The 13,573-nt window shown below is 36.1% G+C and overlaps 1 protein-coding gene across 2 annotated transcripts in view; it reads right to left on the bottom strand.

The window, feature by feature from the left end:
• Positions 1–9,031: 9,031 nt before the first annotated feature.
• LOC129269374 (tubulin-specific chaperone D-like) overlaps positions 9,032–13,573 on the bottom strand; it is a 41,463-nt gene continuing 36,921 nt past the window's right edge. The window contains exons 34-36 of one of the 2 annotated variants that reach the window (XR_010294885.1): positions 12,300–12,357; positions 9,722–11,941; positions 9,032–9,579 (exon numbers count right to left, since the gene is read on the bottom strand). Coding sequence is in view for 1 of the 2 variants with exons in the window: in XM_064105669.1 (XP_063961739.1) it covers positions 11,916–11,941; positions 12,300–12,357 (84 nt within the window). In the remaining variant the exon portion in view is untranslated. Of the gene's footprint in view, positions 11,942–12,299; positions 12,358–13,573 lie in introns of both variants that reach the window. The other variant, XM_064105669.1, reaches the window with a different exon arrangement.

Raw genomic sequence — 13,573 nt, 5'->3', positions numbered from 1 at the left:
GCCGGTGTTGATTTAACACCAGCCCGGTATCTATATCGGTCCACGCCAATGCGAACGTAAGCACAGACTAGAAATGTTTTATTAAGGCCTTAAAAGGGGGCAATCACTTTAAGTATATAGTCATGAAAAAAGCATATGTCACTACATGAAACAATGATAACTTGAAGTGCAAGGAGATAGTTTGGTGCATAATCTTTATGGGCTTAAAATACAACAGGACTATATATCTCATTAGTCAGACAATGCGAGCACCAGGAATGATGCAACCCCAACCTGCCCCCATCCCCACCCTAAGCACCTTCTGACACCATAAATTAAAAAAAAAGTTTAGTAAAAATAACTTAGAACATTTTTGTGTTTTTTGCCAACTGCAAACTTGTAAACAAGTCTACAAGTTGTAGACTTGTCTTCATGAATTTGCCAACTGCAAAGTTACCATTTTTTTTTAAGTCATGTGTTCTGTTCTTTTCAGATCTGAAACGGGGCAGTACTTGTACATCACTTTGCTGACTGGTAGAGCGTATAGTGTTCTGCCACTTTAATAGGCCCACTTTATAATTTGCCAACTATACTTTGGCTTTGATTAATCAACTTAAACCTTGGAAATTCATCCCACCCAATATTTATGTAGCTAGTCTTGCCTCTAATTTTACAAAACTAATGTGTTTGTTAAATCGTCAATAATTGTGGAGTATAATTTGCAAACTAACAAGCTTGTTCATATTGGGGGAGGACCGGGGGCTTACTTTGTGTGTTATTATAGCTCCATCTGTTTTGTACTTAGTATTTTGCTGACTAGTAGGGCTCTAAGCCTGGCTACATGGACTTGGATTTGCCAATTGGTTGTCTTTACTCTAAAAGTCGTAACCTTCTTCGAAGTTAGTACCCCTATTTTTCTTTCTTTCTTTCTTTCTTTCTTTCTTTCTTTCTTTCTTTCTTTCTTTCTTTCTTTCTTTCTTTCTTTCTTTCTTTCTTTCTTTCTTTCTTTCTTTCTTTCTTTCTCTCTTTCCCCCTCTCTCTCTCTTTCTTTCTTTCTTTTTCTCCCCTATCCTCCATTTTGCCAACTGGTACATGATTTTGCCGACTGCCACGAATGTTGGGGGGGTGTCACACCCCCCCATACCCCCCCCCCCCCCTCTATATAGCTACGGCCCTGGTACCACATCCACAGTCATGAAGAATGAAGATGATAATGATGTTGATAATGATGACGATAATAATATCAGTGGCCCACTGATATTATTATCGTCATCATTATCAACATCATTATCATCTTCATTCTTCATGACTGTGGATGTGGTAGTGTTTTTGTTGTTTTCTTTAAACATCATACATTACCTCTGCCGTTGCACATCTCGGGTTGCCATTGCCAAGGACCAAATGTTTGCCCTTACATCATCCGTTGCACCGAGTAAATGGTTTCCGATCAGCTGCGTGGTAGGGCCAGAGTTTATATCTTGCGCCGCCCTTTTCAGCCCCTGAGGGTTGCCATAAGCTGGTGGTCCATCTGTTGTTATTGCCCCACTACAATGGGAACTCCGCTGAAATTCGCACTGCTAGCGAATTTGTCCTGTTTGTCGGCTTCTTTTTTTTTACATAAAGAAACCCTTCATGTCCGAGTTTGACCCCCCCCCCCCCGATGTTTTCGATTATTTCCATGGTGTATGCACTGTACCAACGCCTTGTCTTCACGTAAGACGTACACGCTGTGTAATGAAAATGACCCCCCTCCCCGGCAACGCGGTCTAACACGCATGCCTACATCCCATCATACGTTCCTCGACGCTCCTAGAGAAAAAATCGCAGTGGGGCGCCCCAAGTTCCAGGGAATATCATGGGCGTCCACTGGCGAGATGGGGGCGGCTTGGGGGGCCATGTGCCCCCAAATTTTTCACGACCAAGAAAAAAAGAGAACAAGAAAGAAAATGAAATGGAAAGGGAGAAATGGTATATTATTTTCTGAATAGTATGTCAATTTCTTTAAAAAAAAAATAGATTTCTGTATTAAAAATGTCAAAAATTTTGCTCGCTCGCTTTGCTCGCTCGCATCCTTTTTAGAACTATTGTTCCATCAGCCATTTTTGGCGCATTATGCCACTGTGATCGTCATACCAGTAGGCCTATAAATGATCCCAGCTCGCAGATACGGAACATCATCATGTTTTTTTTTTAATATTCCGTTTTCATAACCTATGAAAAAAAGTTTCAGCTTAGCTCCCCCATAATTTAATTGGCGAGATACGTATCCTTTTGATTAATTTCTGGAACGGATATCAAAATATTTTGAAATATTTTTAAAAGATGAAATGAAGGAGAATGAAATATAATACAAATAATACTACTACTACTTATAACAATAATGATAATAGTAATTATGATGAAAATAGTAATAATAATAAAAATAATAATGACAATAACAATCATCTGGTTATCTATAATGCGCATAAGACATTGTATGTATCTAAGCGCTTACATATTTATCACCCCGGTCATCATTTTAATCAGCTATTCCCGCCCACAACGTATGCACATCCTCCACTCCCTGGGGGAGTGGGGAGTATCCCAGCATGTCGCCGGCGATGAGGCGCACACAATGCAGGACATGCAGGACAAGCTACAGTAACTTTCACATCTTACAATTTAGCACCAGGGTTGAGAATGGCAAAGTGTTGATTAACGACTTGCCAAAGGATGCTACACCAAGGTGCATGGATTCGAAAACACGACCGTTTAAGTACAAGCCAAGAGTAAGAACTGCTTCACCACACCATGACGGTTCCACTTTAAACTTTAGTCTTTAGTTAGGACTAACCCTTAAAAAAAAAAAAAAAATCCGCTTTTAGCGGCTGATCGGCGAAAATAAGGATGAAAATGTTTTTTCCACCCCCCCCCCCCCCCAACCCTAATGGCGAAAGCTTGGTCCACTCCTTGAATATGTCTCAAGTTCACGATCTCAAAATGTCCCTTTTCTGGTAAATAAACTCAAAAATATTAAATTAGCGCATCGCGCTCTCATTTCTTTTATGAGATATCCCCCCCCCCGAGATATATGTTTCATGTTTACAATTGAAAAAAAAAACGTATAAATGTCCCCTTTCCAGGTCAATAACAGCTCGCGCTTCGTGCTCGCATTATAAATTCAGTTAGATGCGTATTGGGTTTCATGAATTTGTAACTATATTATTACTGGTATATATATTATTGTCTTTTAGAAATAACATTATTTGTTTAGACGTAATGAGGGAGATACATATTCAGTTATTAAAATATATTTATATTGTCGCTATTGCACAGAATAGAACAAAAATACAACCGAAGTCTAGTTTTATAGTAATAATAATAATAATGATAATAAACAGTTCTTGTATAGCGCATATCACATTATGAATAATGTCTCTATGCGCTTCCAAAGGACTTGGATATTATTACCCCAGCTGTAGCTTGGCAACCGTAATTACTAAGATTACAGCGCACACGCATTTCAAGGAATCAATTCCTGCCAGGTACCCATTCACCTCACCTGGGTTGAGTGCAGCACAATGTGGATGAATTTCTTGCTGAAGGAAATTACGCCACGGCTGGGATTCGAACCCACGACCCTCTGTTTCAAAGTCAGAAGACTAATCCACTGGGCCACAACGCTCCACAACGCTATAGTAACTCACCAGTTTCGTAATGAGCCAACAAAAAGAAATGGAGGGGGCCAGACAAGGATGACATTTATTTTCCTTTCCTTTATTCTTTTTTTTTTCATTGGTAGGGAGAATGGGGGGGGGGGATCCGTGGCCCCTAGCACGCCCCTCCCCCATCTGTACGCCAGTGATGATCATACTTTCGTTTGAAACAAATTGAAAGAAAAATGGTGCAAGGGTAATTGGCCCAAGACGTAAATAAAAATTATTGATAAAAATATTAATAATTATAATGCTGATAAATATACAATAAATCAAGCAGTCACTAATGAAAATAAACAACGTGAAAGAACAAAACGAGAAAAAGAGAGAGAGAGCCCGCGCGAATGTATGGTGTATAAGTTGCTTGAAAATAGAAGAGATATTGTGTCCAGCACCCCCCCCCCCCCAAAAAAAAAAAATTCTCTCCCCGCTCAAGACCGGAGTGAAACCAATGATAATGATATATGAACAAAAATCCAGATTCACAATTTCAATGAGGAGTGTGTCATTCCCCTTCTCCATTACAATTTGTCAAGTGGCAGCAGCAGGGAGCTGTGATGATAGGGGGAGAATGAAATGAATAAAACATTAACGAATAACAAGAACAAAACAACAATAAGCAAATAAGATGGTCATGCATTGTCATGTAATCGGAGCAATTTTCGGCGGAGAAAATATCGGCGGAGCAATTGTCGCGGAACAATTGTCGTATAATCGGAGAAATTTTCGGCGGAGAAAATATCGGCGGAGCAATTGTCGCGGAGCAATTGTCGTAAAATCGGAGCAATTTTCGGCGGAGCAAATATCGGCGGAGCAATTGTCGTATAATCGGAGCAGATGTCGGCGGAGCAATTATCGGCGGAGCAATTGTCGGCGGAGCAATTTTCGGCGGAGCAGATGTCGACGGAGCAAATATCGGCGGAGCAAATATCGGCGGAGCAAATATCGGCGGAGCAAGTGTCGACGGAGCAAATATCGGCGGAGCAAGTGTCGACGGAGCAACTGTCGGCGGAGCAACTGTCCGGAGCAATTGTCGGCGGAGCAGTTGTCGTATTTTGCGTAGCAATTGTCGGCGGAGCAAATGTCGGCGGAGCAATTGTCATGGAACCTGCGCGTCTCGCAATGTGCCTTTGCGCTACTGCGCTGGTATACGCTGCTATGATGGGATGAGCATCTGCGACAGTGAAAATCTTATTTTTTTCTTAAAAATATGACTTTTTAAAAATGATATTCAATCTGATTTGCTTGAGTGAATAGATAAGCACCTCTATAAATAGTCTAATTGTGTGACGACCATAAATCTAGACACTATATTTAAACAGAAAAGTCCCTACAAAACTTTAGCTTATATCTCATTTGATTTATTTACCGTGAGATTCAAGATTTTGTTCTGATTGGGTAATGTATGCATACAAAGAAAGTTGGTTTCCAGTGGCCTAAACAATAAGTATACACAGAGATGAAGAATACAATATATCATAACAATATAGAAAACTACATAAAAAATAAATAATTGATAACTTTGTGTAATAACTTTAATACCCCTAAAAAACTCATAATGCATGTGTAGCCTATATTTTTCTCTCGCTCTCTCTATTCTTACATTTCTTGACAATTATTTTCCAGACTATACTCAGGCGCCTAGCCAGGGGGGCGGTCAGCCCCCCCCCCCCAAAAAAAAAAAAAAAAAAAAAAAAAAAAAAACGCTCCCAAAAAAAGAAAAAATATGAGAAAAAGAAAAAGCGAAAGGAGAAAAGGGAAGAAAGGTATATAAATAGCTTTGTTGTTTTTCCCTTCTTTATTGGTTAAAAGAATAAAAACCTAAACGAGATGTTCTTCTCTCTCATACAGATCGAATTTTGCTTCCGCGCTCCGTGCGGGAAAAAATATCAAAATTGCCATTAATTCCCTTTCACGGTTTCCCACAACTTTTTTCTACTTTTTTTTTCAAATATTGCATTGACACAAAAGTTTGGCTCAGACGTTGTACGGAGCGGGTAAACATTACTGTCACTCCCGGAGTCCCCAAATTCTTCCGCTTTTCAGCAAATAATTTTTGGCAAAGTATCGATCTGCTCAAACTCAAAGGGGAAGCATTAAATTCGTACGTACCGTGCTATAGGCCTATGCAAGAGGATGTACGATATTAAACTTTATTCTATATCGCTGCACATCCATGTCTTGTTTTGCGCCATTGATTTGAAATTTAGAATATCACTAAAGTTTCTTAATCAAAACGAAGCGCTTAATATGAGCGAAATTACACAATTTGTTTCCAAAATAAATCAAAGGTTTCCGTGCTTCACGAGCATGCTTAATTGGGAAGGAGAAGTCCCTCTCCTAGCTTGCATCATCCCTTTCACATTTTGAGCTCGTTTTTCTTCTTATACAGTGCGTCCCAGAAAAAACGAAACCGATATTTATCGATGATTTATCATAACTTAATCACAAATACAATAGGCAAGTGACCTACCATTGTAAAGCTTAGAATCTCCTCTTTCATCTAAAATTACTGAAATAATTTTTCATTCACGCATGAGTGAGCAAAAAAAAACAATTTGAAGAAAGGATACCAAAAACTCATTTGGCGGGGGTATCTGAATTTCAAAAAGAAAATCACATGCCTAAAAAGTTCAATATCTGCTCTTTTATTTGATACCTCATAATGGTTAGTCGCGTGCATTTGAGTGTCCGAAAGTCCTCACACACAGCTTCAACACTGACAGGGAACAGTGGTTTTCATGAACGTAATATTGCAGAAATCCGGGTATATCTTTATAACTATTAATAATCTCACACCAGATTGATAATAGTGTGAAAATTGTGTCCAATTCCATTAATTTGATGTAAATATTATCACAATTAATTCACCATTAACGTCTCGCTGTTCATTTGAAAGTGTTCATGTTCACAACTTTTGCTATATGGCTAACGGTCTAAAACCACCCATCTTTTCAAGACGCTGGCACCTTTGTTTTCCCCCTGGAATATCCTTGAGGGTCAGAAAGGTCGAGATTGATTGTCATCTCAATGCTAAATAGATTACCTACAGTTTGATAATGGTTACATCTCATTTTTCTCCCAAACTTTGAGATATAAGCAGGCAGAACATGGCATATTTCTGTGTACAACGTCACGTGACTAACGTATGATAGTTTCTATTCCTAGACCCTTTTCATTTTCATTTGAAACAATTAATACAGTCCAAATAAACTTAATTAACGCATTTATATGTTGAAAGTAACAATTTTCTTGTACTATAAAGCTTTGCCTACTGATATTTATAATAAAGCTACAGTTTGAGGAGCAAATATCGAGTCCGGAATTGATTTTGATTTGCAAAAGGGTCTGCGTAAGTATACTATATACGAGCAGGGTAGCATCGTCTGCTACGTACACCAAATGAGCGAACATGACCGAAACTTACCATTATGTAATCACAGAAAATGGTCAAGAGGTAAAAAAGTTCTGTCCCCTCGAAACAATGCTTGTATTTCCATAATTTCATTAAATAAACGTGTTTTCACCGGTTTCCCACAGAAGCTATCGCACGGTTAACAAAAGACTTAATGCATGGCTAATCGTCAACAAAACGGAGTGTCGAGTGACCCAGAACGCTAGCCTGTAAAACCTAATCATTTTATGAAATTATTGAAATTCAAGCCTTATTTCAAATAACCAGAACTTTATTATTTCTCGACCATTTTCTGTAATTGAGGTATCAAATTAAAGAGCAGATATTGAACTTTCTAAAAATGTGGTTTTCTTTTTGAAACCCAGATACAGCCCGCCAAGTGACTTTTTGGTATCCCCTCTTCAAATGGTTTTTGCTCACTCATACGTGAATGAGAAATAATGTAAGTAGTTTCAGATGAAAGAGGAGATTCTAAGCTTTACAATGGTAGGTCACTTGTCTATTGTATTTGTGATTAAGTTATGATAAATCATCGATAAATCTCGGTTTCGTTTTTTCTGGGACGCACTGTATATAATCTAAGAAATATCAAACTTAGAACAGGTTAAATTTTCAGAGAATTTTTTTGAATATTTAGAGCTTCAACGCCATTCGCGGGAAGGAATAGCGCCTATTTCCTTCCTGTATATACCCGGGCCGTCTTCTACTCTGTTTTGCGACTTGAGTTAACAAAATTTAATGTGGATACACTTTTACAATCAAATCTGATGTGACCAAGGTAGGCATAATCATTTCTGTTCTCTATTTTTATATAAAACCCTTTAAGCTTCCGCGCTTGGCGCGGTAAGAGGAATTATTTCAAATTCTTCAATCTTTTCCCATTTTTGGGGCGCTCATAATTTCTTTCGAAAACAATTTTGTTTTAATCATAGAAAATCAATATTCGAGTTGATAAGGGTACTATAGACGCCTCCTTTTGACTTGAATTTGATGAGATATCGAAAACTACTCCCCCCCCCTGAACCCTCCCTCCTAGGGAGCGAGCTCTGTAAGAACACGCTTCGCGTGCACTTACTGCCCCCTCCAAAATTAAATCCTGGCTACGTGGTTGACTATACTGTAAATAAACATTGGTGGGTCTACATAAATTTATGTTTGTCAATTTGTAAATGATGACCACATTTCCTCCTTGAAATGACGTTTGTTAAAGACGAATGATATAGCCCTAATGCTATCAAATATAACTGATACTAATTACCAATGTTCTAATACTTTCATTCTCATTTTGCATCAGCTATTTTGTCAGTTCCAAGAGCCAAATGCTATTTTTTAATAAAGATTAGCAATGAATGATATTCATTTACATCTCACAGATTATTAAATGGAAGATTTATAGAACCCATTAATATTCATTCCAGTCTCTTCAAATCTTAGGCCTCTTTCTTCTTCTCTTTATTCCATCTTTCTTTATTGCTCATTTTAATCTCTTCTTCTCTATTTTTAAAAATATGTTTTAGTTATTCTTTGATAACTCTAATCTAACATTACTGTCTCTTCCTCTCTGAATTTACCCACACAAAACATAAGCATTACTTTTATCTAACACCCATTCTCTCCCTCTCCACTCCACTCTCCTATTGTTGTCCCTCCACTAGATCACTCCCCCCCCCCCCCTCTTTATTTTTTCTTTCTCTCATCTCTTTCTCCCTCTATCTCTCTATTTAATGTTGCAAATTATACATGCAGGAAACCTCAGAAAGGTGAGGATGTTTGTTTTTTTCAAACAAAATATGGTACAACAGCTAATACATTTGAATATAAAGTTTAGCTAATAGAGCAGTGTCATTAAAATAACTAACCATCCACTAAAAACCCCAGCCATTCTAGAATTTATCGTCTCAAGTATCAGTTGCAGAAGAAATACAACAACAAAATCAACATATGACTTGTAATCTCATTCATTGGCAGGAATACATACATAATCATCTTTCATAAAACAGAGTCAGTTCCTCATTTCAATATCACACAGCTGATATTAATTGCATTAATTTTACATGTATATTCACAAACATACAATGATATACTGGGGAGATTTTCATGATACAGCTTTGCAGTAATATCAACCACCATTAAACTTGCTATCAGCCAATCAGGAGTAAGTATTTCAGTAGTTTATAACAATCTTCAGTGAAAAATCACTGATAGATCACTTCCTGAAAAACTCTCCTGGTAACCCCATTTAATCTGGATGATTTAGTACATTCTGCACGACATTTCATCTATAGAGTAGGCGTACTAGTCCTGCTCCAATGCAATGCATATTTGTCCAATTCAGATTATTCACTGTCACAAGACCCAATACTAAGCATACAGAGTCATTAAATTGTGCTCATTAATAATGATAAATCAATGATGCTATACACCACATAATGTATATGTAAATCTCTTTATTTTAGGTTCATTTATTTGATGATGCTTGATTGATTAACTCTTTGTGCACTGGACCATGAACCCATCTGTACTGAATTATTTTCAGGGAGGGAAACGATGCATTGTTTGTTGAGTGTGAAATGCGAAGTTCGCACGGCACCGAGTGTGCATTGGTGCGAAGTACGCGTGGAAAGGGTTAAACTTTAGTTGAAGAGCTTGGTTCCATAAGGTATTACATCGCTTTCTATCGAAAACTGAGTTATTGACTAAATTTCAGTCTATGAAAATAAGTCTAAGCCTTAATTTTGAGAGCAACCATGGCACTTTTTATTATCAATATTCCATAAGTGCATGTAACAAAATATGATTTATAAAAATTCTCTTTTTCAGGGACAGAGCATTTTTCTGTATATTTTTGGAGCCAAGATCTAATTTGTCAAAAGAGTGACATATGGATAAAAATGAATTAAATTAGATGAAAAATTGAAATTAAAATCAAATCAAATGCAAGAGATTAAATAAATGGAGAGGGCAGTGTCTACTCAATGAGATCAGAGATAGGAAATTTCAACCAACACAAGAAAGTTAAAGACCAGTGACATCAATGTTTACAGTGAATTTGAGCATTAGTTTACTGAAAAGTTACTACTTTGTTTAGATGAGTTTGAATCTATCCTTTGAGATACATGAAGAACATCTTTAAGTTCATATTTTGAATATATATTTTATTGCCTGAAATATAAAACAAATTATGTAAGGCAGCAAGCTGGGCTTGTATCAAACTTGGCCGAAGCCAACTTTTCCAATATTCAATAATAACATTCGCAATCATCTTATTATTCCTTCAAACAAACAAAGAAATAGATTCTGACTATCTATGTCTTTGACCAGACAAGTTACAGAATACAATCTACAACATAATAATAATACATGGAATATCACACTAATATAATGTACACTTAACATGATAGAAACTCTACACATCAATTAAATACAACTTTGATCATTTAAAAAGATATGTACATGAGGAGGACTGCCTTGGAAAAGAATACACATCAAAAGCATATTTATTTTTAGACAACTTTAGTCTTAAGAAAATTATATCTGTACATCACACACAGCACAATAATGATTATCTGAAGTATTACAAATAGATAACATAAGAAAAGATAAAGGCAAATTCAATGCACATTTTTCAAACTTAATACAGGCAATTTTCGGAAACACTTGTTTTCAATCTGGTCGCCTCACCCCCCCCCCAATTAAAAATAAATACAGAAGAATTACGTTGCCTGCAATGTAATCACTCTCTAATATTCTATTCAAGTGTAATCTAATCTCAACAGATTTATAGATTGATTGAGGTTTAACAACACTTCCAACACTATGTGTGCATTTAAATGTCTGAATATAAATCTGCATAGGTAGGTTTAATGTAGGATTTCTTTTCTTAATGTTATTTTCTGTATATGATCCACAGAGAATTCCTCAAAAATGCACAGGTGAAATTGCAGAAGCACTCATGGGAACATTTCAACAAGACTTAAAGGCATTCACCTGTGATGAAGTGATCGCTTCTTCTCCTTATGACAATAGGGCTGCTTGATATGAAGATAGTATAATAATATTGTAAAATTGAATCTTCAATAAATAGATGATAATTTGGGTCCACGACACAGTTTGGGAAATAATATCAGACCAATTTCCAAGTAAGTTCCCATAGGACATGGTCTAAAATGATTTCCCAAGCTGTACATTAAATCAACTCTCAAGATGTTTCAAAACAATTGGGGTTTTAATTGGTTTCAAACAAGAAATCTTAAATGAAATGCTAGACATTATTCGTATGTTCTATCAAATATTCTGGCAATAGAAATACTGGGGGTTTTATCGTAAAGCTGTGTGCTGTGTTTGTCACTTTACACATCACTAGTGACATGTTCTTGGCCTTTCATGGTGTTTCATCTAAGTGGGAATAAATTTCAAATGACCGTCGTCAAATTTTCAAAAATTATCAACACTGCATTCAGCTGCTTGTTATTTGTTTGCAATATCCTGTTTTACCAACAAAGATCAGATTTCAACTTCAACAAATGGGAATCAAATTAATTGGAAATATGGCTTTTAACCCCCAAGACAAGTTCCAGACATTGACGAATTAATAAGTAACTTTACAAATAGCTTCATAAAACAAAAAAATATATATACATCACAATTATTGTTTGCAAAACCTTTTTTTTCTCTCTTGTAAGGAATGTTGGCTCATATCACTTTATTGGTAATAATTTAATTCTATATAATGCAATGACATTTCTTTCATGTCTTATTCAGGTAAAAATGGTACTAAAGTATGAGGCAGCAGCACTTCATGGAAATAAATAACTAAGATTCATTCCTCAGTAGCCCAATCTTGACACAAGATCTGTAAGATGAGGAAAAAAAAGAGAAATAAAAATAAAAATTTTACTTTCATTCATGAAACAAAAAAAAAGACAAAAATAATTGTTGGAATAAATCATGAAAAAAAGGACAATGTAAAAATACAATAATTCAATATGGGCAAAGCAAATGCTTAAAAGGAAAAAAATGGCAAAGAAAATTGAAAAGAAAGTAGAGTCAGAAATTAGAAAAGCAACTGGAAGGAAATGACAAGCAAATAACAGGTGATAAACTTTAAGAACAATTATGAGTCTCAGAAAGAGATGACATTGTGAACAACTGTGTGTACATTTCTTTTAGAAGAGATAATGTTAGAGAAAGAGAAAGTTTGTAACAGTTACCTTTATAACTTTCCATTTGGTCATTAGCATCCTCTTGCTTCTTAACTTTTCCAGGGTTCTTTGACATGAGGATAAAAGAAATGATTATTCCAGTTATGAATAATGAAAATTTCTATTGCAGCCACCTCTTATCTGTTTATTTTCGACATATCAATTGAGGCTGGAATGTGAATAAAACTATTCATGTCCATGTCCCTTCACAAACAATTTGTGTAATATTTTTTTATATCTGTACAGGGGTGCACTCATATTTAAAAAAAACACACACACAGACTTGGTTGATCTCTAATGATACAATTAAAATATTCCCCCCCCCTCATTATTGGTATTTCAATCCTGTTTTCATGATTAGATAAATACAATTAAAGCTTGTATTATCTTTATCATGACAGAATTTTCAGAATTCATATACTCTTTAGAATGTTGAGGATCTACTCAGTAGGCTACTGTGAGTGCAACTGTGGTGTGACTGTGATTGTGAATAATGTGAATGCACATGCGTAGAAATCACATAGACTGACCTTGTATATGACAACTTCATCTGTATCATTCAAAGCTTTGAAATATCTATTATCATGCATGCCCCAACAACTAAAATCAGTTTATCACCAACACAAAAAGTAGTGCATATAAATCCACCCCATCATATCCTTAAAGGGGAATCCAGCCTTGGCCATAAAATGTTGTGTTGGGAAGGAGAAAAATAAATTAAACAGAATGGTGAACGATTGAAAGAAATCAGATAAGCAATAAGAAAGTTATAGCTGCTTTAAAATTGAGATAACTAATAATATGTAGATTTCAAATTGGCAACTGGGTAAGTAAATTATGACAAGGGACAAGGACAACTTTCCCATAGGCCATGTACTTTATTATCAGGGATTTGTGGTTTTCTCCTAAGTACCCATTCCCCTGGGGCAGTAATCTAAATATAATCCTGGTAGTATATTGTTTTATGTCCTCCTGACAGAAAAATATAATTTGAAATAAAACTTTTGGGAAAACGATTTTAGCCATAATATGCATTGGAGTACATGGAAGAGTAGTCCTTGCCTTACATCACTATGACATCCCATACAAAGCCAATTTGAAGTCTCCATGGGTATAGTGATTACCAATATTTACAACTTTTAAAAATTCATAGCTTTCTTGTTGTTTGTCCAATATTGTTCAATATTTCACCTATCAACTTGTCTGATTTTTCTTTTTCTTATAAACACAAGTTTTTATTTGGGTTGGATTCCACTTTAACAATATTCAAAATATTCAAAAAA

The sequence above is a fragment of the Lytechinus pictus genome, chromosome 10 (genome assembly GCF_037042905.1).
Source record: "Lytechinus pictus isolate F3 Inbred chromosome 10, Lp3.0, whole genome shotgun sequence".
Classification (NCBI taxonomy): domain Eukaryota; kingdom Metazoa; phylum Echinodermata; class Echinoidea; order Temnopleuroida; family Toxopneustidae; genus Lytechinus; species Lytechinus pictus.
Note: the sequence above shows the minus strand (reverse complement) of the source record. Positions and strands in the feature narration are given on the sequence as shown.